Below are 24873 nucleotides of genomic sequence, written 5' to 3'. Positions count from 1 at the left end.
TGGGGGGGGGGTGGCCCAAGCCGGGAGGGTGTCCCAAACCGGGGGGCAGTGTCCCAAACCGGGGGGGGTGGCAGCCCAAACCTGGGGCACAAGTGCCACCTGCAGGCGGGGAGGGGGGTGACAGGGGACCCGGGCGTCCCGGGACAGGAAGGGGACAGGGGACCCCCAGATTCTGGGAAGGGGGGGACAGGGGATCCCAGTGTCCTGAGATGGGGGGGGGACGGACAGGGGATCCCCATGTTCTGGGGGGGGGGCAGGGGGCTCCAGTATCCCGGGGCGGGGCGGGGGGGGGAACACAGGGAATGCTGGTGTCCTGGGACAGGGGACACCTGGATTTGGGGGGGGGACGGGGACAAGGGGACCCCAGTGTCCCAGGACGGGGGGGGGACAGCGGGCACGCAGATTCTGGGAGACAGGGTGACAGGGGACCCCGATGTCCCGGGACAGGGGGTGGCGGGGGGTGCCAGGGTCCCGGAGGGGGGGGTGCCAGGGCCCCAGGGGGTGCCAGGGTCCCCGGGGGGGTGTCAGGGCCCCGGGGGGGGGGGTGTCAGGGCCCCGGGGGGGGTCAGGGCCCCGGGGGGGGTGCCAGGCCCGGGGGGGGGGTCAGTAGACGGCCTCGTCCATGTTGTCGTCGCTGTCGGCGCCGAAGTCCTCGCCGTTGTCGAAATAGGACATGATGTAATCGGTCTCCTGCGGGGGGGGGGGGGGGACAGGGTGGCACCGACGCCCCCTCAGCGCCCCCCCCCCCCCCAACTGCCCCCCCACCTCACCTCCTCGTGCTCCTCCTCATCGTACTCCTCCTCCTCCTCTTCCTTCCCTTCTTCCTCCTCCTCCTTCTCCTCTTCCTCCTCTGACGTCACCTCCTCCTCCTTCTTCTCCAGGCTCTGGGGGGTCAGGGGGGTCAGCCCGGGGGGGGGGCACCCCAAAATCCACCCAGGGACCCCCCCCACTCCCCCCCGCGCACGGGAGCCTTCGGCCTCGTTACCTCCAGCTTCTTAATGGCCTCATCCTTGTCGAGCGCGAGGCGCTGCGGGCACCGGGGGACCAGGGCGGTGGTCCCTGGGGGGGGCGGGGGGAGCGTCACCCACCCGGGGGGCAGAGTGCGGCCCCACGGGGGGGGGGGGACACACACGAGTGGGGGGGGAGGATGGACACGAGTTGGGGGGGACAGAGGGACACGAGTGCGGGGGGAAGGAGGATGGACACACAAGGGGGGGGAAGGACACGAGTGGGGGGGGAGACAGGAGTGGGGGGGTACACGAGTGGGGGGGGGAGGAGGACTGACATGCGTGGGGGCAGGTCACGCGTGGGAGGGCGGGACACGCGTGGGAGGGCGGGACACGCGTGGGAGGGCGGGACACGCGTGGGGGGGGGCTGACACTCACTGCCTCTCCGCAGCCGCCGCACCCGGATCTTCAGCTCCCGCGGCAGCCGGCGCCAGTCTGTGGGGCACAGCGAGGGGCTGGCTCGGGACGCCCCCGCCCCCCCGGTCCCCGTGCCCCCCCCCCCGCCCCCCGCACCCCCCACACACCCCCGGCCCCCCCCCGCGTCCCCTGCCCCCCACCTGGGTTCCAGTCGATGGCGCTGTCCACGGGGCTGCACAGCTGGTATTTGTCCGAGTAGCGCTCGATATCTGGGGGGGGGTGTCAGGGGGCGGGGGGGGCACCCACCCACCCACCCGTGGGACCCGCGCTAGGGGCTGGGGGGGGGTCCCAAAGCAGTGGGGCCGGGGGTCCGTGGGGCCACGGGGGTCACAATGGAGCGGGGCTGGGGGGGGGGGGGGTCCCAGTGCGGTGGGGCTGGGGGGGGGGGCCATGGGGCAGGCACCCCCTCCCCACACTGAAGGGGGGCGGGGGGGGGTACGGGGGGGTGCAGGGGGAGAGGGGAAGGGTGGGGGGGTGCAGGGGGATGGGGGGCAGGTTGGGGGGGTCCAGGGTGATGGGGAGGGTGCAGGGGGGTGCAAGGTGCAGGGGTGAAGGGTGGGGGGTGCAGGGGGGGGTGCAGGGTTGGGGTGCAAGGTGGGGGGGTGCAGGATTTGGGGTGCAAGGTGGGGGGTGCAGGGTTGGGGGGGCAGGATTGGGGGGTGCAGGGTGCAGGGTTGGGGTGCAAGATGGGGGGGTGCAGGATTTGGGGTGCAAGGTGGGGAGTGCAGGGTTGGGGGGGCAGGATTGGGGGGTGCAGGGGGGTGGGGGGTGCAGGGTTGGGGTGCAAGGTGGGGGGGTGCAGGGTTGGGGGGGCAGGATTGGGGGTGCAGGGGGGTGGGGGGTGCAGGGTTGGGGTGCAAGGTGGGGGGGTGCAGGGTTGGGGGGGCTGGAGGGGTGCCCCCGTACCTCTGCGGGGCGCCCCCGGTCTGACGAAGTAGGGCAGGGCCCGCATGGCCCCGCGCAGCTCCTGCTTCAGCGCCAGCACGTACTCGCCCTCCTCGCCGCCGGCCAGCGGGGCCGCGCGCTGCTGCAGCGCCTGGGGTGCGGCGAGCGCGTCGGGGCTCAGCAACCACGGCGGGGCCACGCGTGTGACGAGCGCGTCAGGGCTCAGCAACCACGGCGGGGCCACATGTGTGATGAGCGCGTCGGGGCTCAGCGCCCACGGCGGGGCCACGCGCGTGACGAGCGGGTGAGGGCTCAGCCCCCCACGGTGGGGCCACGCGTGTGACGAGCGGGTGAGGGCTCAGCCCCCCACGGCGGGGCCATGCGTGTGACGAGCGCGTCGGGGCTCAGCGCCCACGGCGGGGCCACGCGTGTGACGAGCGCGTCGGGGCTCAGCCCCCCACGGCGGGGCCACGCGTGTGACGAGTGGGTCTGGGCTCAGCCCCCCACGGCGGGGCCACGCGTGTGACGAGCGCGTCGGGGCTCAGCCCCCCACGGCGGGGCCACGCGTGTGACGAGTGGGTCTGGGCTCAGCCCCCCACGGCGGGGCCACGCGTGTGACGAGCGCGTCGGGGCTCAGCCCCCCACGGCGGGGTCACGCGTGTGACGAGTGGGTCAGGGCTCAGCCCCCCCGAGTGGGACCCCCCACGCCCCCACTTACCGGGAAGAGCGGGGCGGGCTGCAGCGTGGGGGCGGGCAGCGCCTCCCCCTTCCCGATCCCCACGGCCTCCACGTTGAAGCTGATCTGGCCCCGGCCGCGGCCCCGGGCCCGGCCCGCCATGGCTGCGGGGGGAGCGGCTGCGGGACACGCGTGGGGTCAGGAGGGCGCGGGGCAGCCCCTCTCCCCGGGTTCGGGGTGGGGCGGGGCAGCCCCCCCCGCGCTGGGGAGGCCGCGGGGAGGGGGGCTATGGGGCAGCCCCCCCCCGGGGGGGGGGGGGCACGGAACACGGGTGGGGGGTCCCACGCAGCCGCCCGCTCCCTCCGCTCCCGGTACTCACGCCGCGCACACGCATGCGCAGCCACGCCCCGCGCGTCCGGCTACGTACGGGGTGGAGGGGGCGGGGCAAGGCGGAGAGGGCGGGGCGAGGGGCGGGGCGAGGCGGGGTGAACGGGGCGGCGGGCGGGGCCGCGGGGCTCGGGGCGGGGCGGAGGGAGGGGCAGGGCGGAGGGGGGCGATGGGGGCGGCAGGGGAAGGGGAGGTGTGGGTGCAGGGGGCCCCCCGCCCCCCGGCCCCAGCCCCACAGCGCTGTGCCCCCAGCCCCATTTCTCTGTGCCCCCAGCCCCATTTCTCTGTGCCCCCAGCCCCACCTCTCTGTGCCCCCAGCCCCATTTCTCTGTGCCCCCAGCCCCATTTCTCTGTGCCCCCCAGCCCCACCTCTCTGTGCCCCCCAGCCCCACAGCGCTGTGCCCCCAGCCCCATTTCTCTGTGCCCCCCAGCCCCACAGCGCTGTGCCCCCAGCCCCATTTCTCTGTGCCCCCCAGCCCCATTTCTCTGTGCCCCCAGCCCCATTTCTCTGTGCCCCCAGCCCCACCTCTCTGTGCCCCCAGCCCCATTTCTCTGTGCCCCCCAGCCCCACCTCTCTGTGCCCCCAGCCCCATTTCTCTGTGCCCCCAGCCCCACCTCTCTGTGCCCCCAGCCCCATTTCTCTGTGCCCCCAGCCCCATTTCTCTGTGCCCCCCAGCCCCACCTCTCTGTGCCCCCCAGCCCCATTTCTCTGTGCCCCCAGCCCCACCTCTCTGTGCCCCCAGCCCCACCTCTCTGTGCCCCCCAGCCCCATTTCTCTGTGCCCCCAGCCCCATTTCTCTGTGCCCCCAGCCCCACCTCTCTGTGCCCCCAGCCCCATTTCTCTGTGCCCCCCAGCCCCACCTCTCTGTGCCCCCCAGCCCCATTTCTCTGTGCCCCCCAGCCCCACAGCGCTGTGCCCCCAGCCCCATTTCTCTGTGCCCCCCAGCCCCACAGCGCTGTGCCCCCAGCCCCACCTCTCTGTGCCCCCCAGCCCCATTTCTCTGTGCCCCCAGCCCCATTTCTCTGTGCCCCCAGCCCCACCTCTCTGTGCCCCCAGCCCCATTTCTCTGTGCCCCCCAGCCCCACCTCTCTGTGCCCCCAGCCCCATTTCTCTGTGCCCCCCAGCCCCACAGCGCTGTGCCCCCAGCCCCATTTCTCTGTGCCCCCCAGCCCCACAGCGCTGTGCCCCCAGCCCCATTTCTCTGTGCCCCCAGCCCCATTTCTCTGTGCCCCCCAGCCCCACAGCGCTGTGCCCCCAGCCCCATTTCTCTGTGCCCCCAGCCCCATTTCTCTGTGCCCCCCAGCCCCACAGCGCTGTGCCCCCAGCCCCACCTCTCTGTGCCCCCAGCCCCATTTCTCTGTGCCCCCCAGCCCCACAGCGCTCTGCGCCGCCGGCTGATTCATCGGCTCCCGCGCTCCCCGCGCCAGCGCCTGCCAAAAATAGCGACGCGGGGAGGGACGCGGTGGGGGGGGGCAACCCCCCCCCCCCAAACCTCCCCTGCCTGCCTCCCCGCTGCGCTGGCGGCGGGCCGGGATGGCGGCCGGGCGCTGGGCCCCACACCCCCATCCCCATCCCGGGGGCATCCGGGACCGGACGCCCCGGTTACCGTGGTAATGGAGGGATGGAGAGATGGGGGGCGAGGGGGGCTGGGGCGGAGGGGGCTCTCTTTGATGGGGGGGGTGCAGCCCTGAGCGCCGTGCCCAGGCTCGGTGGCAGCCGGCGTCTTACTGGGGCTGGCCGCCAGCTGCACTGGTGAAACTGGGGGGAATTGGGAGGGGGCCCTGGGGGCTTCTCCCCCATTTTCCGGGCTGCTCGGCTTGCGCGGGAGCAGGGATGTGCAGGCGTCGCCATGGGAACGGCGCGGGCAGGGATGCAGGAGCAGACAGGAGGGCGCGGGCAGGGGGTGCAGGAAGGGATTCGGGGGTGCGGAAGGGGGCCGGGGCGGGGGGGGGAGGCGCGGGGAGGGGGCTTCTTCGACGTGCGCCCTGTTCCCCTTGCAGCGAGCGGGAGCAGCGCGCGCAGCCCTGAGCGCCGCCATGCCCAGCCCCGTCCGCCGCCCTCCCGCCGCCGCCGCCGCCTCGCCGGGGGACGGCTCGGCCCTGCTGCGCGCCGTGGCGCAGGCCAAATTCCGCCTCACGCGCCTCTTGTTGGAAGGGGGGGCCTACATCAACGAGGGCAACGCCGCCGGGCAGACGCCGCTGATGGCCGCGTGCCGCGCCGGTTACGCCGACCCGCCCGAACGACCCCGCATGGTGCGGTACCTCCTGGAAAACGGCGCCGACCCCAACATCCCCGATAAAACCGGCAAGACGGCCCTGATGCACGCCTGCGCCGACCGCGCCGGCCCGGCCGTGGCCGCCGTCCTCCTGGCCCACGGCGCCGACCCCAGCGCCCGCGATTACGCCGGCGCCTCCGCTTTGGTTTACGCCATCAACCGGGGCGACCGGGAGACGCTGCGGGTGCTGCTGGACGCCTGCGAAGCTCGAGGGAAGGAGGTGATCATCATCACCACCGACACCTCGCCCTCGGGCGCCAAAACCACCCGCCAGTACCTCAACTCGCCCCCCTCGCCCGGCCCGGAGGAGAAACGCTCGCCGGCGCCCTGCATGTCGCCTTCCGACATCGAGCTGCGCGTGGCGGCGTCGCCGGCCGGCAGCGAGAAGGAGGAGGAGAGGGACGTCTTCTGCTTCCCGCCGCCGCCGCCGCCCGTCAGCGCTGTCGAGCCGCCCCGCGTCAGGGCGCGGCCGCTCAAACGCCTCAACTCGGAGCCCTGGGGTCTGGCGGCTGCGGGGCCGGAGGGGTCGCGGGGACCCCCCGAGCGTTTGGCGAGCGCCGTGGAGGGGCTCAGCCTGGGCGGGCGCCCGCGCCGCCACAGCGTGGAGAGCCGGGAGGCGGCCGGGCTGGCGGGGGCCGCATGGGCCGAGCGGGTGCCCCCCGCGTGCCCACAGCCGCTGGCGCGTCAGAACACGGCCCCCGAAACGGCGCGGGCGAAAGCGGCGCGTCGGGAACCCCCCGAAACCGAGGGGCTCCCCCGGGTCGCCTCGCCGCCCCCGTCGCCGGCGCGAGGCCCGCGCTGCGCCGCCGTGGCCGCAGAGTCGCCCCCCGGCCCCCGCCGGCGCCCGACCGGGTTGTTGCAGCGGCGCGGGTCCGGCACCCTCCTCCTGGAGCCCTTGGGCCCCGGGAGGGCCGGGTTTTTGCCCCCCCTGCACCCCGGCCCGCACCCCCCCGGCCCCCGCGGGCCCCTGGCCCCCGGCTCGCCCAAGGGACGCCTCAAGCTGCTGCGCCGGCACTCCATGCAGCCGGAGGAGATGCGGCAGCTGGCCGCCTTCCGGAGCAGCACGGCCCCAGAGCCGGGCAGTTAGGGGACCCCCGCCCGCCCCGCTGCGCGTGTCCCCCCCCCCCAAGTCCGGACGCCCGCTCCCGGCGTCCCCCCCCCGCGCGGCTGCTCCGTCCCGGCACGGGACCTCCTTGCGCGGGCGGCGGCAACGTTCACTCTGAACCCTACTGATGGCGGCGGGCGCGGGAGGTCGCCGCCCTCGGCAGAAACTTCGCCCGACCCCAAATCCCAGCGGGAGCCGCCGCCCCCCCCCCCCGCCTCCTCCAGCTCCCCCGCATCTTCCTCCCGCTCCCTCCTCATCCTCCCAGCAGCGCTTCACCCCACGGCTGCCGACCGCCCGGCCTGCCCCGCGTTTGGGGGTCCCCCCCTGGGTGCCGGGGGCTGGGTGCTGCGAGCGGTAACAGCCAGCGCAGCCCCGCGCCCCCGGCCTCCCCCTCCCCAGGGGGTCCCCTCCCAGTTTGGGGTGCGGGGTGCCAGTGGGGGGGAGGGGCACACGGCGTCCCGGCGAATAAAGCCCCCCAGCACAGCTCAGCCTGTCTGCGAGTGTTGGGGGGGGCGGGGCAGGGGCCAGCACAGCTGGGCACAGCTGGGCACGCAGGGGCTGGCACAGCTGGGCGCTGAAACATCTGGGTGCCAGGGTGCGTAGGGACCGGCACATCTGGGCACCAGCACATCTGGGTGCCAGCACATCTGGGTGCCAGGGTGCGTAGGGACTGGCACATCTGGGCACCAGCACATCTGGGTGCCAGGGTGCAAGGGGTGGCACAGCTGGGTGCCAACGTAACTGGGTGCTGGCACATCTGGGCACCAGCACATCTGGGCACCAGCACATCTGGGCGCCAGGGTGCGTAGGGACTGACACAGCTGGATGCCAGCACAACTGGGCACTGTGCACACATGGACTGGCACATCTGGGCGCTAAAACATCTGGCTGCCAGGGCACCTGAGGATGGGCACATCTGGGTGCCAGCACATCTGGGTGCTAAAACATCAGGGTGCCAGGGTGCGTAGGGACTGACACAGCCGGATGCCAGCACATCTGGGTGCCAGGGTACCTGAGGACAGGCACATCTGGGCGCCAGCACATCAGGGTGCCAGGGTGCGTAGGGACTGACACAGCTGGATGCCAGCACAGCCGGGCACTGTGCACACATGGACTGGCACATCTGGGCGCTAAAACATCTGGGTGCCAGGGTGCACCCGCCTCCTCTTCCTCACCCCGCCGCCCCTCACCTGCCTCCACGAAGGCGCTCAGCAATAAATTCCGGCCATTTCCCCGGTGGGGATAACCGGAGCCGGCGGCAGCACGGCGGAACGAAGCCGGCGCTTCCCAACGCCATTTTGGGGGGAAAAAAAGGGTTTTTCCCAGCTGCCGAGCCGCTCCGCCGGCAGCGACTGCGGCCCATTTTTGGCAATCCGGAGCGAGCGAGGAAGCAGGGCGGGAAGCGCGCCGGGCGGCAGCTTCTCGGGCGTTTAATCCGGGAGAAATAACAAGAGGAGAACGTTACGCAAGAAAAAAAAAACCAAAACCCCTTTAAATTCGTTAAAAGGCCGAGCGCACGCGCAAAGGTAACGCCGAGAGAATCTGCCCTCAGAAATTTAAGGAACGTTCACCCGGGGTGTAGGAAACCTCTCCCCGGAACGCCGGGCGCCGAGGAAACGCTGCGAACAGGCGCGCTTTGGGGCGCTGCCGCGCGTGGGGGTGGTGTTCGCCGCGCCCCGAGGGAGAAAGGACCCCCAGAACCCCCGGCGCTGCCGCTTCGCTCCAGTTTCGGTGTTCCCAACCAACAAAACCCGGCGAGAAGCGACTCCGCCGGAGCGACGAACTCCAGCACTACCTCAGCCGCCACCGTACAAAGCCCTCCCCCCTCCCTTTTCCTCCCAGTTGCCCCAGTTTGGACTCGGAACGCACGGGCGGAGACGAGGATCCATCATCGACGTCTCCTGTCCGGACTCCGGCTCCGCCGGCGCCCGCCCCTGGAAGAGAGCAGAGCACGGTGCGGATATTAGCGCGGATTCACAATTAAAAAAAAGGGAGTTGTAAGAACAACGGAGAGGAATGGCGCTGACAGGAGATGGGGTAACGGGTTTAAACTGGGAGAGGGTGGGTTTAAACTGGGCAAGAGCAGGAATTTGTGACGCCGAGGGTTCACGGCCAGGTTGGCCGGGGCTCTGCGCCCCCGATCCCGTTGGAGACAGCCCCGCTCGCCCCCTCCCAGCGCAAACCCTTCCCAGCGCCGGATGTGGAGTGTTTTTTTTTCCCTCCCGGCTCGCCCCTCACCTCCTCTTCCCTTTCGGGGGCCCCCGCACGAAGCACCAGTCCACGCTGATGGGCTGCCCCATCAGCTCCTGCCCGTTCAGCCCCTCCATGGCCGCCTGCGCCTCTTTGTAGGTCTCGTACTCCACCAGCGTGTATCCCTACGGAGCGGGACGCAGCGTGAGCCCGGAATAACCCCGCTTCGAGCTCCGGAGCCGGGAATAACCCCGCGGAGGAGCTCCGAACGGGAGGCGGCGCAGGCGAAAGCGCGGCCCCCCTCACCTTCAGGTAGCCGGTGCGCCTGTCCAGGTTGAGGTGGATGTTTTTTATCTCGCCGTACTCCGCGAATTTGTCGTGGATGTCCTCTTCCGTCGCTTCCTCGTGAACCCCGGTGACGAAGAGAATCCAGCCCTCCACCGCTGCGGGGCGAGGGGGGAGAAGGCGTCAGGCCCAGCGCGGGCTGGGGGGCTCCCGCGGCCACTCCGCGCTCCCCGAAAGCTGCGGCGGGGCGATACTCACACCTCTGCGGGCCCGGCTCGTCGCCGTCCTGCTCCACGCTGTCGTAGTCCTCGCGTACGCGGGCCCGCGAGCCCTCGTCTGGCGGGGACACAAACGGGGGCCCGGCGCCGTCACCCGGGGGGTGGGGGGGGCACCGGGCCCCCGCTGCCACAAAATCCCCCCCCCCAAATCCCCCCAAAAGCCGGGGCGTCGCACCCCGCGGCGGGCGCTGCTCACCTGAGCCGAAGCCTCGGCCTTTTCGCTTCTTGGCTTTCTCCTTCAGCTTGTGGATGCTCTCTGCGGGGAGACGGAGCGGCTCGGAACGGGCGGCGGGGCCCTGCCCGCCCGGGGGGGGTGGGGGTCCTGCCCGGCCCGGGGGGGTCCGGCCGCCCCCCCACCCCGTTAGGGAGCGGCCCCAGCAGCGCCCTCGGCCCCAGCAGCGCCCTCACCGTCGCCATCCTCGTCCATGGCGAAGTCCTCGCCGCCCGCCTCATGCAGATCCAGCACGTCCGCCATCTTGCCGCTCTCCCCGCCGCCGCCGCCGCCGCGGTGCACGCCGGGAAACGCGCCGGAAAGGCGGCCGCGCTGAGCGCCGCCATCTTGGGAAGGCCCGGTGGCGGCCGCCATCTTGGGAAGGCCCAGTGGCAGCCGCCATCTTGGGGCGGTCCGTGGGGCAGGGCAGCCGCCATATTGGGGAGGTCGAGGCCTCCCTTCCCGCCCGCACCGCCGTGCTGGGAATGGCGGGGGGAGCCTCTCCCACCCCCAAAACTGGGCCGTACTGGGGGCCAGTGTCACTTCCTCGGGGGTGACGGCGGCCTGGCTGCTCCCCAGGTACGAGCCCCTGCGCAGGGATTATCCAAAGGACAGGCAGACGGGGGGCAATCTGACCCAGAAGAGAGAAGCCACCACAGCCACCCCAAAAATCTATGGTTTTATTGTATAAAATCGTACATACAAACCGCAGCGACGGACGGTGATTTATCCCTTCAGCCCGAACAAGGAGAACAACCCCTTTCGGATGCTGAGGCAACCTGGATTGGTTCATTTTATCGCTTTCCAAGTGGATACAGAGACTTAAAACCAATCCTGAATTGCCAAAATCCCAAGTTGTGGAATACCGGGTTCTCCTTCTCCTTTTCCCTTCCACCAGGAGAAGGGAAACCCCCCAGTTCTCCCCAATTTGCCTGAGAGCAGCAAGGCGTCGGCACCCACCCGCGTACGGCCTGGTGCTGCAGGACAGCCTCGCGCAGAGTTTGGCGGAAAGCGTTAAAACCCCCGCCGAGCGCCGGGGATCCACCCTGCCGCAAAAATCCGCGGGCAGAGGTTTCCCAGGAGTTCCCCGATTCGGGGGATCGGGATAAATCACCGTTCCACACAGGTGTGGCAGAGAGACGTTAGGCTCTGCGCTATTTCTAGACAAAGTGATTAAATCCAAATACAACGTCTAGATGTTGCCAGGCTGTAAAAAAAAAAAAAAGCAACACAAAACCAAACTCCACATCGTTTACAACCATTTATAAACGTGTTAAACATGAATACTGTTGTGTAAAGAGGCTGCATATAAAAAAATAGATAAAAAAACCCACAAAATAGGCTTGTTAGGACAGGAGTACAAAACTAGAATACCTACAGATAATGCAATTTTTTAAATCTGTGTCTCAAAACAAAGACTATTGCTCAAAAACCCACCCGCCTGTGCGGTCAAACGCGCCGTGCGAGAGGCTGCAGCGGAGAAAGGCGACGGCCGTCCATGGGAACGGTCCCGAAGGCTTTGTACCTCTGCGCGGGGGGGAAAGAACCGGAGAAAGCTCAACGCTGCGTCAAAGGAAGAAGAAATGAAATTTGAAATTGTATTCCCATCGAGACGCTCCCACCTCTTCCGGGGGCCACGTATCGGAAAAGTGGGAGGGGATACGGGAATTAACTGGAAGAAGTCGCTACTTTCTTGACAGAACTTGAGCTGCAGGAAGGCTTTGAAGTCAGAAAGGGGAGTTTTTTAAACTCTAAACATCATGTAGATTTAGCACTGACACGTATACAAAGAACGGGGAACTATTCCTTCTAAAAAAAATAGTGCATCTAGAGATCTGCGTTCCGGCGACGCCTCGCTCCATCGCCGCTACTACAGGTTCTTGCCGAGGAACGGCGAGCTCTGCGCGATCCGCCGGTCCGAAGAACTACCCAGCCCTCCGCGCTCCCAGAAATCCCGGGAATTCTCCCCAGTACCTGTTTCTTGGCGGGGAGCTGATGCAGCGAAGCTCAGACCCTTTGCCCGGCCGACAGAAGGAACGCAGAGCTGAACCCAAACCCTAACAAAGGCTCGTGTTCGCGAGGCTCTGCGGGGAGGGAAGCGGAGCCATTTCTTACTGCTAGCGAGCTCCGAAACCCTGGCAAGGCGTTTCAAACCCTCCATGAAACAGCCAAGTCTGACATTTAGGTTTGGAAGCCGCTCCGGAGAGAACAGCGTGTCCATCTCTCATTTCTTACAAGATTTTTCAAAAATTCGCATCTTCCCAGCTTGGCTTGGGAAGCCAAAAAAAAAAAAAAAAAAAAAAATCCAACGCTCCACTTCCAGCAAAATAAACCGGTCACTTCATCCCACCGCGCCAGCGAAAAGCCGGAGCAGGAAGAGACGCAGCCGCCTGACAGCCGCAGGGGTGACCGCGAATCCGGCCCCAGCCTGGAACCGGAATGCCGCAGCCTGATCCCCAGACCGGCCTGGCCAAAACAAAATCCCAGTTTTAAATCCCTCTCAGGCGTTCGGGAGTATTCCTGCGCTGTAGTGTTAAAGAGAATGTGTTGGTTATTTTGTTTCGTTTTTTTTTTTTTTTTCCTTTAATTAGCGTGCTAATCAGGAAGGAGTTTGGATAGACCCTCCCTCTACTACAGAAGCAGAAAAAAAAAAAAAAAAAAAAAGAAAAGCAGCTCTGCACGACACGCATCGGCTCCGAAGAACAGAAGCTTTCTGGAAGAAGTGCTACGTTTCATGGAATTCTGCTGACGATGTAGCACCAGCGTTAATACTGACAGGCTGCGCTTTGAACGCCGTCTTTTACCAAAAAAGCGTCAGAGGGAATTCTCTAGCGGCTAGCAGGCCGAGGAGCAGCCTAGAGGGAAGCATTAAAAGGTTTAAAAATCTGTGCAGGAGTTGTTTGTAAAAAAAAAAAAAAAAAAAAAAAAAAAAAAATCTTTAAAATGTGCAAACGGGCCACGGTTCCGGCAGCGTGACATGCTTTACGTGCGGCGGGACGACCCCGTGGGCGTGGAGAGAGCCTAGCAGCTGGAGGAGTGCATGCTGCCCAGCTGGCCGGCCGCCAGCATCAGGATGTCTTTCTTCTCCTTATGGAAGCGCAGCTCCTTCCCGGCCAGGCGGGCTTCGTCCAGCTCCCTCTCGGTGGAGGCCAGCTCCCTGGACAGGGCCCCCGGGCTGCTCTGCTCCCTGTTCACCCAGTCCATGGCCATCTGGTTCCTGATGTCGTCGTCCAGCGCGCGGTGGGAGTAGTGAGCCAGGACCTCCTGCGGGTAGCGGACGCAGGCAGGGGAGCTTAGGGAGGACGGGACGCGCGCCGCGTAGCGGCTGGCTGCCGGCTAGGAGAGCCGCAGGAGAAGGCCGGCGCGACACTAACGCGACGGCGCGGGGCGCCCGCACTCACCTGCCGCGAGCACTGCCTCTCCCGCATGGCTTTGAGGCTGCCGTTCCAGTGCAGCAGCTGGAAGACGGTCATCAGCTCCTGCAAAGGCGAGAGGCGCTCGGGGAGGACGAGAACCGGTGTCACGAGCAGGCGAGCTCGGCAACGAGAAGCCGAGGAGGACCCTGCAACATCGCGCTCCGTCCTTCGCGATGGCGAGGATCGCAGAGTGTGTTTGCAACTCCGGAGTCCGTAAATTAAAGACTTCCGGCGTTAAGGAGTGAAGATTTACCAAAAAAAAAAGAAGAAAACCACAGAAGCGGGGAGGCGGGAGGCATCACCGAGGTCCTAGGAGCCGGGAAGCAAGGGCAGAGCCCGGCTCGCCCCCCAGGACAAAAATCCCCCCCGACCAGACGAGAGGACGACAGCGGGATTTCAGGATTCTGCAGGCGGCTCTCCTCTGGCAGCCTCCCAGCCACGCCACCCGCCGCAGCGGGGGCCAACGCCACGTTCTCTTTTCCAGGCCAACGTTTCTCTCTCGAGGCCGCGCGAACTCCGCTTCGCCATCAGGTTCCCACGCACAACCCCAGGCTGAGGAAACGCGGGCGAGAGTCGCCCTGCGGAAACAGCCCCGCTAACACAAACCCTTCCGCCGTCCGCCTGCGGAGCGTTTCCGTCCGAGGGAAAGCAGGCGAGAAGTCAGCCGGGGCGGGGGGGGGAAGTTTGCCGACAGCGAACCCCAACCCGGCGGCGCCGCAGACTGACGGCGCCTGCTTTGAGGAGCACCCAGACCCTGCCTCCCGCTCCGGAGCAGAGTCGTGGTCTAAATTCTCTTCCAAAAATCCGCTCCGCGCGCTTACAGCCAACCCATCCACACAAGAATCCTCTCCAGTTCCTTTGGAAGCCAAATTTCGAAGGACGTGCGCGTCTCACGGCGCTGCCTCTACGTGCAGCACTGACGTCCCGCCGGACGCGGAGGAGAACGCTCGGAGGCCGTGGAGCCAGGGGCAGAACTCGGCGTGCTCCGACTGTCTTGTTTACCTGGCTGCTCCGCTCGGCTCGCGGGAGCGGTTTCCTCCCAAAGGCTGGAATAACGCCCGGAACAACCGCAGCCCTCAGCCGCCTGTTCTGCACGGGCTCCTGCTCCATGAACCAGAACCGGTACGCGCAACGGCAGCATCCCGCGTTCCGTTTCACGGATGTTTTGGCGTACGGAGAGGCAAACCGAGCGTTTTCCGGCCGGGAATCAAGACTCCTAATTCCGCAACCAAAATGCCTTTGGAGGAAAGATTTCCACCAGCTTTCCTACGGGAAGCGCGATCTCTCCCGTTTCACGGGGTGAGGATAAACAGCCCAAAGGAAACGGCTCGCTTAGCGCCGCGAGCTGCGGTACCTGCAGGCATCGCCTGGCCCACCAGCGCTGGTTACCTACACGCCCCGTCACGGAGAACACGGCGCGGGGAGCACGCGCGCGCCCCTTTCGCAACACTTTTTCGACTGCGAAGCGCTACGGGCGCAGCCGGAAGATCCACCCAACCGCCCCTCGGACCGCGCCATTCCGTTACGAGCCGTACCTGGAACTCCAGCATCGATTTTCCTTTGTTGGATTCCAGCATGAAGCGGAAAGCGCCGATCCCGGTGTTGGGATTATCGGCTTCCTCTCGATTCCCCTGCAAGAGACGTTTGTTTTGCGCCAGAGCTGCAATTCCCAACCAAGCAGGGCTCACCCAGTGCTTGCACTTCTTCTACGCCACCTCTGCGTCAGTAATTCCGGGCCAGACCAAGGAGGACACCTCAGCCCGGCGCGGGCGGACGCGCTGACCGCTCTCGCTCAGCCTCAAATACTCGATCGTTCGCTACAGCTCCAGAAAGTAAAATTTCTGGAAAATATTCAGTTTAAAGCACGCTCGCCAACGCAACGGCCCGGTGACGGAAGGGCCACGCCAATCAGCACCCCGGTCCCGTTCCCCTGCCCTGCGCGGCCTGAGGGCGGCACGGTCAGGGTCAAGAGGAGCGGGACCACGTGGCAGGGCAAGCAGAAATGTTAGAGCTGCAGTTAAATAATCAGAAATCACCCAAAAAAAACTGCCGCAAAGAGTTGCAGATGTAAAAGAACACTTCTCTTCCCGGGGTCGGAGGTTTTTCCCCGCCGACCGCAGCCGCCCGGGCAGCGAAAAGCCTTACGTTGAAAGACGCCAGCGCCTCGGAAACGCTCTTCTCGATGAACTCGTCGGTGATCCTCCGGGAGGGATGCTCGTTAAAGACCGAGTTCATCAGCGCGATCTTGGCGGCGCTCCTTCGGGCTTCAGCCTTTGTCGGGCAGAACTGCGGAGAGACGAACACCGTGAGAGGGCGAGCTGCCCGGGATCCCCTCGGCCCCGCGCTCCGAACTTTTCCCCCCGGGACGGAGGAAAGGGGAATTAGGAGGCAGCGCGGCGCAGCTTTGGAAAGCCGCGCTGGCGGACATCCTGAAGTCAGCAGGAGCTCGTTTTCCGCCGCAGCCACCCCAACCACGCTGACGGCAAAAACGAGGCGGGTGGCCCAGCTCAGCACGTCAGGAAGGGCCCCCAGTCGGATCATTAATTAGCTGAAAACCAAAACGTAACCAAACGACTCCAGGAACAAGGACCGCCCTTCCCGGGTCGGCCACGGAGCCGCTGGAAGCGTTTCTCTCGGACGCGTCCTCCAAACCGAGACCAGCGAGCAATCGCCCGGAGGCGCTACAGCGGGAGACCCCGCAGCGCAGCCGGGCCCCGCTGTGATTTTTGGCCCTTAATCATCTTTCAGGCGAGGTATTTGGCTTGGACATTTTCCTTCCAAACAGAAAAAGAGGGGAGGAACTACCGATCCGACGGCGTGATTTGATTTCGAGAGTCTTCCGGCACCTCGAGAAGAGGTTCTGGGTCAAACCCAAGGAAATATTACTCTACCGTGCTGCGAACACAACCTCACCGCTTTTTCCTGGGAAGGAGGACGACGTGCGGAAACCAGTCTCAGAGTTTTCTCCTGACACCGCCCGCCGTACCCCAAGGTAAGGCCCAGGCGTCACGCGGAGGGAGCACGCTAGGCACGGCGAAGTACAATTTCAGCCAGCCAGCTTGAAATTAAAGGTTTACACTCAGGCCAGCGCCATCCTCACGCTTCAAATCAGCAGGAAGCCGTTAACGCCGAGCCTACCACAGAAAGGCTCGCTAATTCCGGTGGGGAAGGATTCTCAGGGTGAGGGAGAGCCTCCGCCCGAGCCGTCGTACCTGGAAACTGCCGAAGCAGCTCCCGCCCGGCAAGGTGACGTAGCAGACGTACGGGGGGCTGTTGGAAGGGACCATCTCGTACACCACCAGCGCTCCGTTCTTCAGGTCGGCTCCGCGCGACTGCTTCATCTGCCAGAACTCCTGCAGGGCCTCCACCACATTCACTGCGGAAAGAGAAACGGAATCCAGTCCAGACAGGGAAAATAAGAGCCCGGGACGCTGGTTTGTCCTCAGGTGGGCGCCCCCCTGCATCCAGAACGAGAGCGGCACATTCCCAGCAGGGCCCTTGCCCAGTTTTTGTCTCCCGGCAGCTCTGGGGGAAGCTGCAGGCGCACGGCGTCAATGCAGAGAGGCCTCTCCTAGCAAGAGGAGGCGCAGCGAGCCAAACGCCAGCGCTGCCTACAGAAAAGCTCTCCTCGTCCCGGCAAACGCAGGGAAGAGCTTTCGGAAGAGGACTCGGAAAAGGCTGCGAACGCGGGGTGCCGAGGCATTTGTTTTTTTTTTTTCTCCGTGAAGGGGCTGCCGGCAGGCCCCCCCCCGCCCTCAGTATCGACGTTCTTACATTTCCGACCAAACCAAAGCAGGCGACACGCGCTGCCAGACCGCAGAAACCGCCTGCCTGGCCAGAAACACCGCGGGGGAGAGGCAGCAGCGACCCGAGGCGCAAAGCCACCCGGCGGGACTCCCCGTAAGCGGGCTGGGAGCACCTGCCGCAGCCCTCGCGGCTCGAATCCGCAATGCGGAGGTTACATTCGGATTTTAACGTGCGCGCAAGAACGAGAGGCGTTTGCCGCGGCGATGAGCCAGCTGTGCCGGCGTCCTCGCGATTTCTCATCCCCGGTGCGGCAAAGGCTTCCTCTGAGCTCTTTTGAATTTTCCCTCCCTTTATTTTGTCAAGGTTCGGGCAAGAAAAGCGAACCTCATAGCACGCAGTCCCCTCGAACGCGCTCTACGCTGCGGGACAAGCCTGCCCTCAGCTCTGCCTCGGCGCTTTTCCATCCCGGCAGCCGCTTCGAAGCGAGGCGGCCCGCCAAAGCGATTCCAGCGGCTCCTGGCGAGTGCAAGAGCTGCACGGACAGCTCCACCCCGGAGCTCTCCTTTTAAGCAAAGCGAGAAAACAAAAAAACACCCCCCCAAATCCCTGGGGAGCTTTCCTGCAGACGCACGCGCCGAGCGGGACCAGGCCGCCGTTCTCCAACCTCCCGCGGCGAGACGGAAACGGGGGGGTGAATCCGAGGCCGCGCGAGGCGCCGAGTCCACCGCGAGCCACCAGCACTCCGCTCCTCGCCGAGCGCCTCCCTCTGTCAACCACCGGCTTTTCCGGGCGTCTGTTCATTTTCCAGTTTAATTTTTTTTTTTTTTCTGACAAAACACGCGAGGCGGGAGTGATTTTCCACGGAAGACCGACAAAAAGCCGTACAAACAACGCACAGCTCCCTGCCAGCTCTGCGGCACACCGACACCCGGACAGAATTCCTGTCCATCCTGGCAGATCCCCTTTCCGGGGACAGCGCGAGTCACGGCGCACGATCCCCAGCGGATTTGGGGAGACAACGCCCGGTTCAACGACTATTTTGGCGGTCGTTCGGCGCGGGGCAAGCAAGATTTCGCAGCGGCGAGCGCGCAAGAAACCGCGCAGAAAGCCGAGCGACGCCAGGCAAGGCAGCTCCTCACGCCGCGGGGAATTACGCCGGAAATTCAGAGAAATCAGAATTGGGGTCGAGAAGCCGGCGGCAGGAGCGGGTTAACGAGGAAACGCTGCGCTGGGCACGGGCACGGAATCGCGTTTGCAGCCCCAGACAAGGGTTCCGCCGTGTGCTCAACGCTTCCGGCAGGACAAGAGAGGAAAATATCCAACGGAAACTCTCCAAGCGCTTGAGCCAGGGGCAGCGCGCTGAAACCAAAGCGAAATCGCGGCCTGAATTTGCCACAGGGCGGCGATTTCCAGCCTTGCCCGCTCGCCCGCCTCCTCCCGTTAAATCGCGGAAAGGCGATGCGAGGGAAAGAGGCTGGAGAGGTGAAGCCTGCTTTTCGGAAAGGATCCTGAATCCTGTCGTCTCGTGTTTGCGAGGGGACGCTCCTCGAGAAAGCAGGGCGACCTCCCGCGCCCCGACGGATTTGCACCCCGTACGGAGCAGGACCGGCGCAGCGCTTGGGCTGGGAGGAAAACGACTGGACGGCACGAACGCAGGAGAAGGCGCTGAAGCAGCGACGTCGCCTTTGCGCAGAAACCCGGCGCGCAAAGCACGGTATTTTAAACGCCTGCAAGCACAAGTCTCCCCACCGGCTCTGAACGCCGGGACTCTGACCGTCGCCGTCAGTCGACGCCTTTCCGTCGGTTTGTTTGCGTTTCCCAGGGCAGGAAAACGCCGATCTTCCAGCAAAACCCCCTCGGCCATCAGTGCAGGGGACGCCCGCGGATTTACGGAGCACGGCCGGGGGCGGCTCCCGCTTTGGATTCGCCTCTCCGAGAAAAAGAGACGAGGAGAAGCCGGGAGACGCGAAGCAGAGCCTCGCTCGGATCCGTTCATCGCTCCGGAGCGCCACCCCGTACGCGACAGCACGTGACTCGCGTGTTAAACGCGGGAGGGTAAGCGATTCCACGCGGCGCCGAGCTCCGCCGGAGCCAGGCCGGCGGCGCTTCCCTGCGCCACCGAGCGCTCGCCATTTGGAAGCCGACGACCTGCACCCGCTGCCGCGGCCAGGAGGAGCCGCGCACTCAAAACAGCTGCCGAGCGTCTCCGCTGGGGTGGGGCGGAAGATTCTTTCCATCACGAGGGCCAGTAAAATACGCGCTCTAACCTTTTTTTTTCCTTGCTTCTGTTCCTTTTTTTTTTTCTTTTTTTAAATAAGAAACACAGCTCCGAGCCTCCTCCGGGGGCACAACCGTAACACTCGGAGCCCCGCGGAGCGCGGGGGAGGATTTAACCCCCGCCGCAGGCTGATTCCTCCTCCCAGCCGCGGGGTTTTCCAGCGCCACGGCAGGAAGCAGAACCGAGGGGGATCCCAGGAACGCCGTGGCCAGCGGGAACGGGCAGGGATTGCCCAGCGGAGAGCTCTTCGCCGCTGCCTTCCTTGGAAGAAATGCATTTTTTTGTTGTCCTGGCAGCACAGCGACGTGAAGGGGCGACGCACAGAGGACTAAGTCACTACCACACAGGGAGAATCCTTCTTAAAAACATAAAACCAGCTAAAAAACTAAAAAAAAACCCCCCAGCCTCCGCTTCCTCTGCCTTTGTCACACGTTTCCCTGTTGCAGGCACAGCCCGAGTAGGAAACCTCCTCACTTTCAAGGCTCGAGCTGGAAAATCGCCCGCCCAGCGCAAGTCCCTGCGCCCGCCCTCGTGGGCGCCTCCGCCTGTGCCGTCTTTCCCTGATTTACAACAGCAAAATCCCCCCCGTCCCATCCGGAAAAAAAAACCCAAAAGCCTGCACTAAGCTTTCCGAAAAAAAAAAGGAGACCTGCGAACGTTTCTCCGGCTCGATGCGTCAAACCGCCAGACTCCTCAGGGAAAAGGCAGCCCCGGCGAAACGGCGGAATCGGCGCTTTTCCTTTACTCGCTCTCCCGGTTTCGGCCGGAGCGGCCCCGGGGAGCTCGGGCCGGACGCTCCTTTCCTCCCCCGCGCTCGCCTTTAACGCCGGCCGGATCGCACGAGCTCGCTCTGCGGGAGCCGGGAGATCCCAAGGCCGAGGGCTGAGGCGGCAGAAAAGCTGCCGCAAAACGCTTCTTGGCGGTGTTTCACCTGACGACGGCGGCCAAGGCGCCTCCTCGGTCGCCCTCGCAGCCCCGCAGCCGGGAGAGGGAACGCGGGTACGCGGAGGCTCCCGACTCTTTTTTTTTTTTCCCCCCCTAATTCTGCAGGGAACACGGGCTCAGAGCGCGGTGGCGGGCTTGGCTGCCAGGCAAATTCCGCGGAAGAGGGTCCTGGAGAGGCTGGGCAGGCAGAGCAGGGAAGGGCAGCGCGGCGCAGGGGAACCCCAGAGGTGGGAGAAGCCACGGGGAAGGAGGGGCCGGGACCCCGGACTCAAGGCCGGGAGAGGGAAACGGATCCCAGAGCGGGCGGTGCCGGGCTGCGGGGCGGGGGGAGAAACCGGTCCCAGCTGCAGAGCGGGGTGAACGGTGCCGAGCTGAGGGGCCGCGCCCCGGGTCCTGCCCTCCCCGGCCCCCCACAGCCCCCGGGGTCCCGCCCCCCCACTGCCCCCCAGGTCCCCCTCTGCCCCCCAGGTCCTGCCCCTCACGCAGATCAGATTCCCCCCCAGCCCCCCGGGTCCCCCTCAACCCCCCAAGTCCTGTCCCCTCCCGGGTCCTGCCCCCCCCCAGCCCCCCGGGTCCTGTTCCCCACCTGGATCGGGTTCCTCCACAGCCCCTCGGGTCCTGCCCCCCCCCCGGGTCCCCCTCAGCCCCCGGGTCCTGCCCCCCCCCGGGTCCTGCCCCCCCAAAGCCCCCCGGGTCCCCCTCAGCCCCCCGGGTCCTGCCCCCCCCCCCCAGCCCCCGTCCCCCTCCCGAGTCCCGCCCCCCCACCTCCCCCCGGGTCCCGTCCCCCCCCCCCGGGCCCCGCCTCACCGCGGCCGTAGCCCTGCGTGTGCTTGGCGAAGCTCCTGACCACCGCCTCCACCGCCTCCCGCAGCACGGCGGGCGGCCCGCAGCCGGGCGGGGAGGGCGCGGCGGGACCCTGCAGCCCCAGCGGGGGAGGCGGCGGCGGCAGCCCCAGCCCCGGCCCCAGCCCCAGCCCCGCAGCGGGCGCCGAGGAGGAGGAAGAGGAGGAGGGAGCGGCGGCGGGGGCTCCGGTGACCCCGGGCCGCAGGGAGCGCAGCGTCCCCACCCCCGGCTGCAGCCGCTGCGCCCGCACCGACTCCATCGTCGGCCCCGCGCCCGCCGCGCAGGCGCCGTCACTCACCCGCCCGAGGGGCCAATGGGCGTGGAGATCGCCGCGGGGGAAAGGGGGCGGGACGGCAGGGGGAGCTGGCCAGTGGGGCAGCGCGGGGGCGGGGCGGAGGGGAAAGCCGCAAAGAGGCCAATCGCAGGGCGGAGGGGAGGAGCGGAGCAGCCAATCAGAACAGAGGGAGGGGTGCGCGCTCCGTACCTAAAGCGAGGGATGCGTGGAGGGGGCGGGAATTAGAAGATAGAGGCCCACTAGCGCTTATATTGACAGAGGAAAGAACGAATCAAAATGCGAAGTGGCAGAGCTGAAGGTGGGGGATTGCTACCGCGGGGAAATGGGAAAACTAACCAATCGAAGGGTTCGCTACAGGTTTAGGGGCGGAGACCGCCGCCGTTGCCCATTCGCGGTGTCTGCTTTGATGAGAAGGGGCGGGGCCTGGCGCACCCAGCCAATAGGATCGAGCTGTACGGATCGGGGGGGGGGGCAGCGGCATGGCTGTGCGGCGCTCCGCCGGCCGCTAGGCGACGGTAGCGCACCGAGACCCTCTCTGACCCTCGGCGGCTTCCGTCGCCTATCCCGGAAGTGGCTCCGCGTCCCCTTCCCGTCCGCGTCCTCGCACCGGGCAGCGTAGGCCGCGGGCCCGGCCCCGCCATGGAGAGCTGGGTGCGGTTCAGCGCGCAGAGCCAGGCCAAGGAGCGGCTCTTCAGGTGCGGGGGGGGGGGGGTCGCCGCTGCGGGGCTGCCCGGCCTCCCTAACCCTCCCCGAGGCCCGCAGGCCCGCTGACGCCGCTCCGGTGTGTCCGCAGGGCCGCTCAGTACGCCTGTGCCTTGGCGGGGGACGCGCTGCGGAGGAACGGGGCGAGCGCCGGGGTCCTGGCCCGCGTTCGGCAGCTGGAGGCTCACCTCAGCCTGGGCCGCAAGCGTGAGTGGGGCCGGGCGGGGCCGGGGCCGGGGCTGGGGGGAGCCCGCCGACCCCCCCGCTCCTCCGCTGCCCGGTGACCGGTTGCCCCCGTGTCCCGCAGTGCTGCGCCTGGGCAGCTCGGCCGAGGCGCTGGAGGCGGCCAAGCGAGCCATCCACCTGTCCGACGCCGTGCTGCGCTTCTGCCTCACCCTGGGCCACCTCAACCGCGCCCTGTACCTGGCCTGCGACAACGTGCTGTGGGCCGGGCGGACGGGGCTCGCCCCCGCCGTGCAGCAGGAGAAGTGGAGCCGGCGGGCGTTCCGGTGAGGGGCCCGGATGCGCTTCCCCCTGGGATTTCGTCGCCGCTCTCCCGCCGTCCCTTGGGGCAGGGCCGGAGGCGAGGGGCCCGGCTCCCCACACCGGCGTTTTCCCCACCTGTGGCCTCTTCCTCCCCACGGGCGTTTTGTTGGGGTGGCTGAAGGGGACCCCGGCACCCCCCCCCGGCACCGCCCGCCCCCCTCTCTCTGCCCACACCCCCCCGACTCCCCTCCCCCCGTTTTCCAGGTATTACCTCTTCGCCCTCGTCGTGAACCTGAGCCGCGACGCCTACGAGATCCGGATCCTGATGGAGCGCGAGGCAGCGGGGAAGCGAGCGAAGGGCGGCGAGAACGGGCGCCGGCACGGGGCGGACGGCGCGCTGCAGCGGCTGGGGCCGCGCCTGAGCGTCCGGCTGTGCCTTCTGCTCCGCGTGCTGCGCAGCAACCCTCCGCTGCTGCTGGACCTGCTGAAGAACACCTGCGACCTTTTCATCCCGCTGGACAAACTGGGGCTGTACCGAACCGCCCCGGGCTTCGTGGGGCTGTGCGGCCTGGCCTCCTCCCTCCTCTCCATCCTCACCATCCTCCATCCCTGGCTCAAACTCAAGCCATAGCCGGCCCCGCCGCGGGCGGATTTTCTGTTAGCCCGGGGGCTGGGACGCGGCTCGATCCGCCCGGCTGCGTCCCGTCGCCTCGCAGACGGGGGTTTTGCGGCGCCGGAGCCCGCGGGGACCTGCTGCGGCCGCTCCACGGACGCGAGTTTGGGGTTTGTCGCCTGCACGGCTGTTTTAGGGATTTGATGTTTCCCCTCCCTTTTTAGGGGGTCTCGACGCAGAGCCAGCCAAGAGGGGAAAAAATTTGGGGCTGGAGAAGGCTGGGCGCTTCCTGGAAGCGGGAATCCGAAATCCCGGACTTGCGGGGGGTTAAACCGTGGGGCGGGGGCGAGCCTCGCGCTGGCCGGGCGCGTCCGATTGTCCCGCGAAGAATTCCGGGCGCGGCAATCCCCAGGCCGAGCGGGAAGGCCTGCCCCGGCCCGGCGTTCCGAGGGGGATGGGGGTCTCGGCCGCTCCCGCTGTGCCGCCGGATCCTGGATTTGAGGCGGGATCGCCGGGGGGTGTTTCCCCCTGGCAGAATTTCCCCGCCGTCCCGGGATTTTTTGGCGGATAAATCCAAGCAGGGACGGCTCTGCTGCGATTCCTCGCGTCCCGCGCTCTCCCCTCTTTTTCCCTCTCAGCCGGCGCTGCCCCCTCGGTAAATTTTCCTGTTTTCCCCGTTTTCTGTGACACCGGATAACGCCGCGGGCCCGGCTCTGATAGAGGACATGCGGAGCTGATGGTTGTTCCTGTGCGGGATGGGACGTTCCTCGATCCCTCGCTTCCGGAATCGGCCGGCCCGGCCGCGCCGTGATTAAAGCCCAGCTGCTGAGCCGCCACCGCCTTCCCGTCTCTGTGATTCCCGACGGATCGCCTTCTCCTGGAGCTGTTCCTCCCCCTCTCCGAGCGTTTTTTAGTTTTTATTTTTAATTTTTTTTTTGGCTCGGCCGCTGCGGGTCGATGAGTTTGCCGGTGCTCAGCCCGGCATAGCGGGTTCGCTGCGGCGGAGCCTCCGATGCCGTGCGGCCGCTCCCGGCTTTTCCCGAATTTTCCCGAGGCTCAGTCCCCAGCTCCGGCTTCACCCGCCCTTAGTGAACCCCAAATTCCCTGCGAAAGGGGAAACCCTCGCTGATTGGTAGGGGGCTTCGTTAGCTGCCGTGACGAGCGTTCGTCCTTAATTTTCCTGTTTATTTACATTTTCATCCTTAATTTTCCTGTTTATGTAAAATTTTGCCCAAAATTTTCCTGTTTATTTAATTTTCACCCTTGATTTTCCTGTTTATTTAAATTTTTTGCCTTAAATTTTCCTGTTTATTTAATTTTTTTCCCAAAATGTTCCTATTTTTAAAAAATTTCGCCTTTAGTTTTCCTGTTTAATTAAATTTTCATCCTTAATTTTCCTGTTTATTTAAATTTTTGTCCCAAATTTGCCTGTTTATTTACATTTTTGTCTCTAAAATTTTCCTGTTTATTTAAAATTTTGCCCAAAATTTTCCTGTTTGTTTAATTTTCACCCTTGATTTTCCTGTTTATTTAAATTTTTTTCCCTAAATTTTCCTGTTTATGTAAATTTTTTCCTGAAATGTTCCTATTTTTAAAAATTTTTTCCCAAAATTTTCCTGTTTAATTAAATTTTTGCCCTTAAATTTCGTGCTTGTTTAATTTTCCCCCTAATTTTCCTGTTAACCACGACAGCGATGGGTTCAGGAATCTCCCGCGGAAGCGGGAACTCGCCGTCAGCTCCCCTGATTCTCAGACGCGGTTTTAGGGAATCATGGAATATTTACATCTCCGGAATGTTTAATAATCCGTGCGCTGCCCTCCGTCCCTTGCC

The 24873-nt window shown here is 65.7% G+C and overlaps 5 protein-coding genes across 6 annotated transcripts; 2 read left to right on the top strand and 3 right to left on the bottom strand.

Moving 5' to 3' along the window:
- Nucleotides 1-543: 543 nt before the first annotated feature.
- POLR3GL (RNA polymerase III subunit GL) lies at nucleotides 544-3275 on the bottom strand. Its single transcript, XM_086768324.1, has 7 exons — nucleotides 3028-3275; nucleotides 2331-2460; nucleotides 1565-1633; nucleotides 1386-1442; nucleotides 986-1059; nucleotides 771-884; nucleotides 544-690 (listed from the first exon to the last, which is right to left on the bottom strand). Exons 1-7 carry the CDS (start codon nucleotides 3145-3147, stop codon nucleotides 604-606), a joined length of 651 nt encoding a protein of 216 aa, XP_086624450.1. The 5' UTR covers nucleotides 3148-3275; the 3' UTR covers nucleotides 544-603.
- A 1614-nt stretch (nucleotides 3276-4889) lies between these two features.
- Nucleotides 4890-7099, top strand: ANKRD34A (ankyrin repeat domain 34A). 2 transcript variants are annotated; one of them, XM_086768322.1, is made up of 2 exons: nucleotides 4890-4983; nucleotides 5374-7099. In XM_086768322.1, exon 2 carries the CDS (start codon nucleotides 5410-5412, stop codon nucleotides 6733-6735), a length of 1326 nt encoding a protein of 441 aa, XP_086624448.1. In that variant the 5' UTR covers nucleotides 4890-4983; nucleotides 5374-5409; the 3' UTR covers nucleotides 6736-7099. The 2 variants fall into 2 exon arrangements, with proteins under 2 accessions (XP_086624448.1, XP_086624449.1); XM_086768323.1 differs by having other exon boundaries at nucleotides 4898-4980.
- Nucleotides 7100-8228: 1129 nt separating this feature from the next.
- RBM8A (RNA binding motif protein 8A) lies at nucleotides 8229-10011 on the bottom strand. The gene is made up of 6 exons (XM_086768284.1): nucleotides 9915-10011; nucleotides 9703-9762; nucleotides 9487-9564; nucleotides 9250-9386; nucleotides 8992-9128; nucleotides 8229-8687 (listed from the first exon to the last, which is right to left on the bottom strand). Exons 1-6 carry the CDS (start codon nucleotides 9979-9981, stop codon nucleotides 8642-8644), a joined length of 525 nt encoding a protein of 174 aa, XP_086624410.1. The 5' UTR covers nucleotides 9982-10011; the 3' UTR covers nucleotides 8229-8641.
- Nucleotides 10012-10378: 367 nt separating this feature from the next.
- Nucleotides 10379-21205, bottom strand: LIX1L (limb and CNS expressed 1 like). The gene is made up of 6 exons (XM_086768402.1): nucleotides 20911-21205; nucleotides 16346-16509; nucleotides 15279-15419; nucleotides 14669-14764; nucleotides 13119-13196; nucleotides 10379-12981 (listed from the first exon to the last, which is right to left on the bottom strand). Exons 1-6 carry the CDS (start codon nucleotides 21203-21205, stop codon nucleotides 12739-12741), a joined length of 1017 nt encoding a protein of 338 aa, XP_086624528.1. The 3' UTR covers nucleotides 10379-12738.
- A 623-nt stretch (nucleotides 21206-21828) lies between these two features.
- On the top strand, nucleotides 21829-23878 carry PEX11B (peroxisomal biogenesis factor 11 beta). Its single transcript, XM_086768513.1, has 4 exons — nucleotides 21829-21936; nucleotides 22035-22150; nucleotides 22251-22452; nucleotides 22694-23878. Exons 1-4 carry the CDS (start codon nucleotides 21881-21883, stop codon nucleotides 23058-23060), a joined length of 741 nt encoding a protein of 246 aa, XP_086624639.1. The 5' UTR covers nucleotides 21829-21880; the 3' UTR covers nucleotides 23061-23878.
- Nucleotides 23879-24873: the final 995 nt, after the last annotated feature.

This window comes from Chlamydotis macqueenii, chromosome 28 (genome assembly GCF_036417535.1).
Source record: "Chlamydotis macqueenii isolate bChlMac1 chromosome 28, bChlMac1.mat, whole genome shotgun sequence".
In the NCBI taxonomy this organism is placed as follows: Eukaryota; Metazoa; Chordata; class Aves; order Otidiformes; family Otididae; genus Chlamydotis; species Chlamydotis macqueenii.
This window is presented reverse-complemented; position numbering and strand designations above follow the sequence as displayed.

What these genes read in the sequence shown, in the direction of transcription:
- LIX1L (XM_086768402.1), bottom strand. Translation starts at nt 21,205, where the DNA reads ATGGAGTCGGTGCGGGCGCAGCGGCTGCAGCCGGGGGTGGGGACGCTG. An exon ending in AGGCGCTGGCGTCTTTCAAC is followed by an intron (nt 14,765 to 15,278) that starts GTAAGGCTTTTC and finishes CGTCTCTTGCAG; the next exon opens with GGGAATCGAGAGGAAGCCGA. An exon ending in AGAGGCAGTGCTCGCGGCAG is followed by an intron (nt 12,982 to 13,118) that starts GTGAGTGCGGGC and finishes CGCTACCCGCAG; the next exon opens with GAGGTCCTGGCTCACTACTC.
- RBM8A (XM_086768284.1), bottom strand. Translation starts at nt 9,981, where the DNA reads ATGGCGGACGTGCTGGATCTGCATGAGGCGGGCGGCGAGGACTTCGCC. An exon ending in CATGGACGAGGATGGCGACG is followed by an intron (nt 9,763 to 9,914) that starts GTGAGGGCGCTG and finishes GTCTCCCCGCAG; the next exon opens with AGAGCATCCACAAGCTGAAG. An exon ending in GGCGCACCGGCTACCTGAAG is followed by an intron (nt 9,129 to 9,249) that starts GTGAGGGGGGCC and finishes CCCGCTCCGTAG; the next exon opens with GGATACACGCTGGTGGAGTA.
- POLR3GL (XM_086768324.1), bottom strand. Translation starts at nt 3,147, where the DNA reads ATGGCGGGCCGGGCCCGGGGCCGCGGCCGGGGCCAGATCAGCTTCAAC. An exon ending in ACCGGGGGCGCCCCGCAGAG is followed by an intron (nt 1,634 to 2,330) that starts GTACGGGGGCAC and finishes ACCCCCCCCCAG; the next exon opens with ATATCGAGCGCTACTCGGAC. An exon ending in ATGAGGAGGAGCACGAGGAG is followed by an intron (nt 691 to 770) that starts GTGAGGTGGGGG and finishes CCCCCCCCGCAG; the next exon opens with GAGACCGATTACATCATGTC.
- PEX11B (XM_086768513.1), top strand. Translation starts at nt 21,881, where the DNA reads ATGGAGAGCTGGGTGCGGTTCAGCGCGCAGAGCCAGGCCAAGGAGCGG. An exon ending in GCCAAGGAGCGGCTCTTCAG is followed by an intron (nt 21,937 to 22,034) that starts GTGCGGGGGGGG and finishes GTGTGTCCGCAG; the next exon opens with GGCCGCTCAGTACGCCTGTG. An exon ending in TGGAGCCGGCGGGCGTTCCG is followed by an intron (nt 22,453 to 22,693) that starts GTGAGGGGCCCG and finishes CCCGTTTTCCAG; the next exon opens with GTATTACCTCTTCGCCCTCG.
- ANKRD34A (XM_086768322.1), top strand. Translation starts at nt 5,410, where the DNA reads ATGCCCAGCCCCGTCCGCCGCCCTCCCGCCGCCGCCGCCGCCTCGCCG.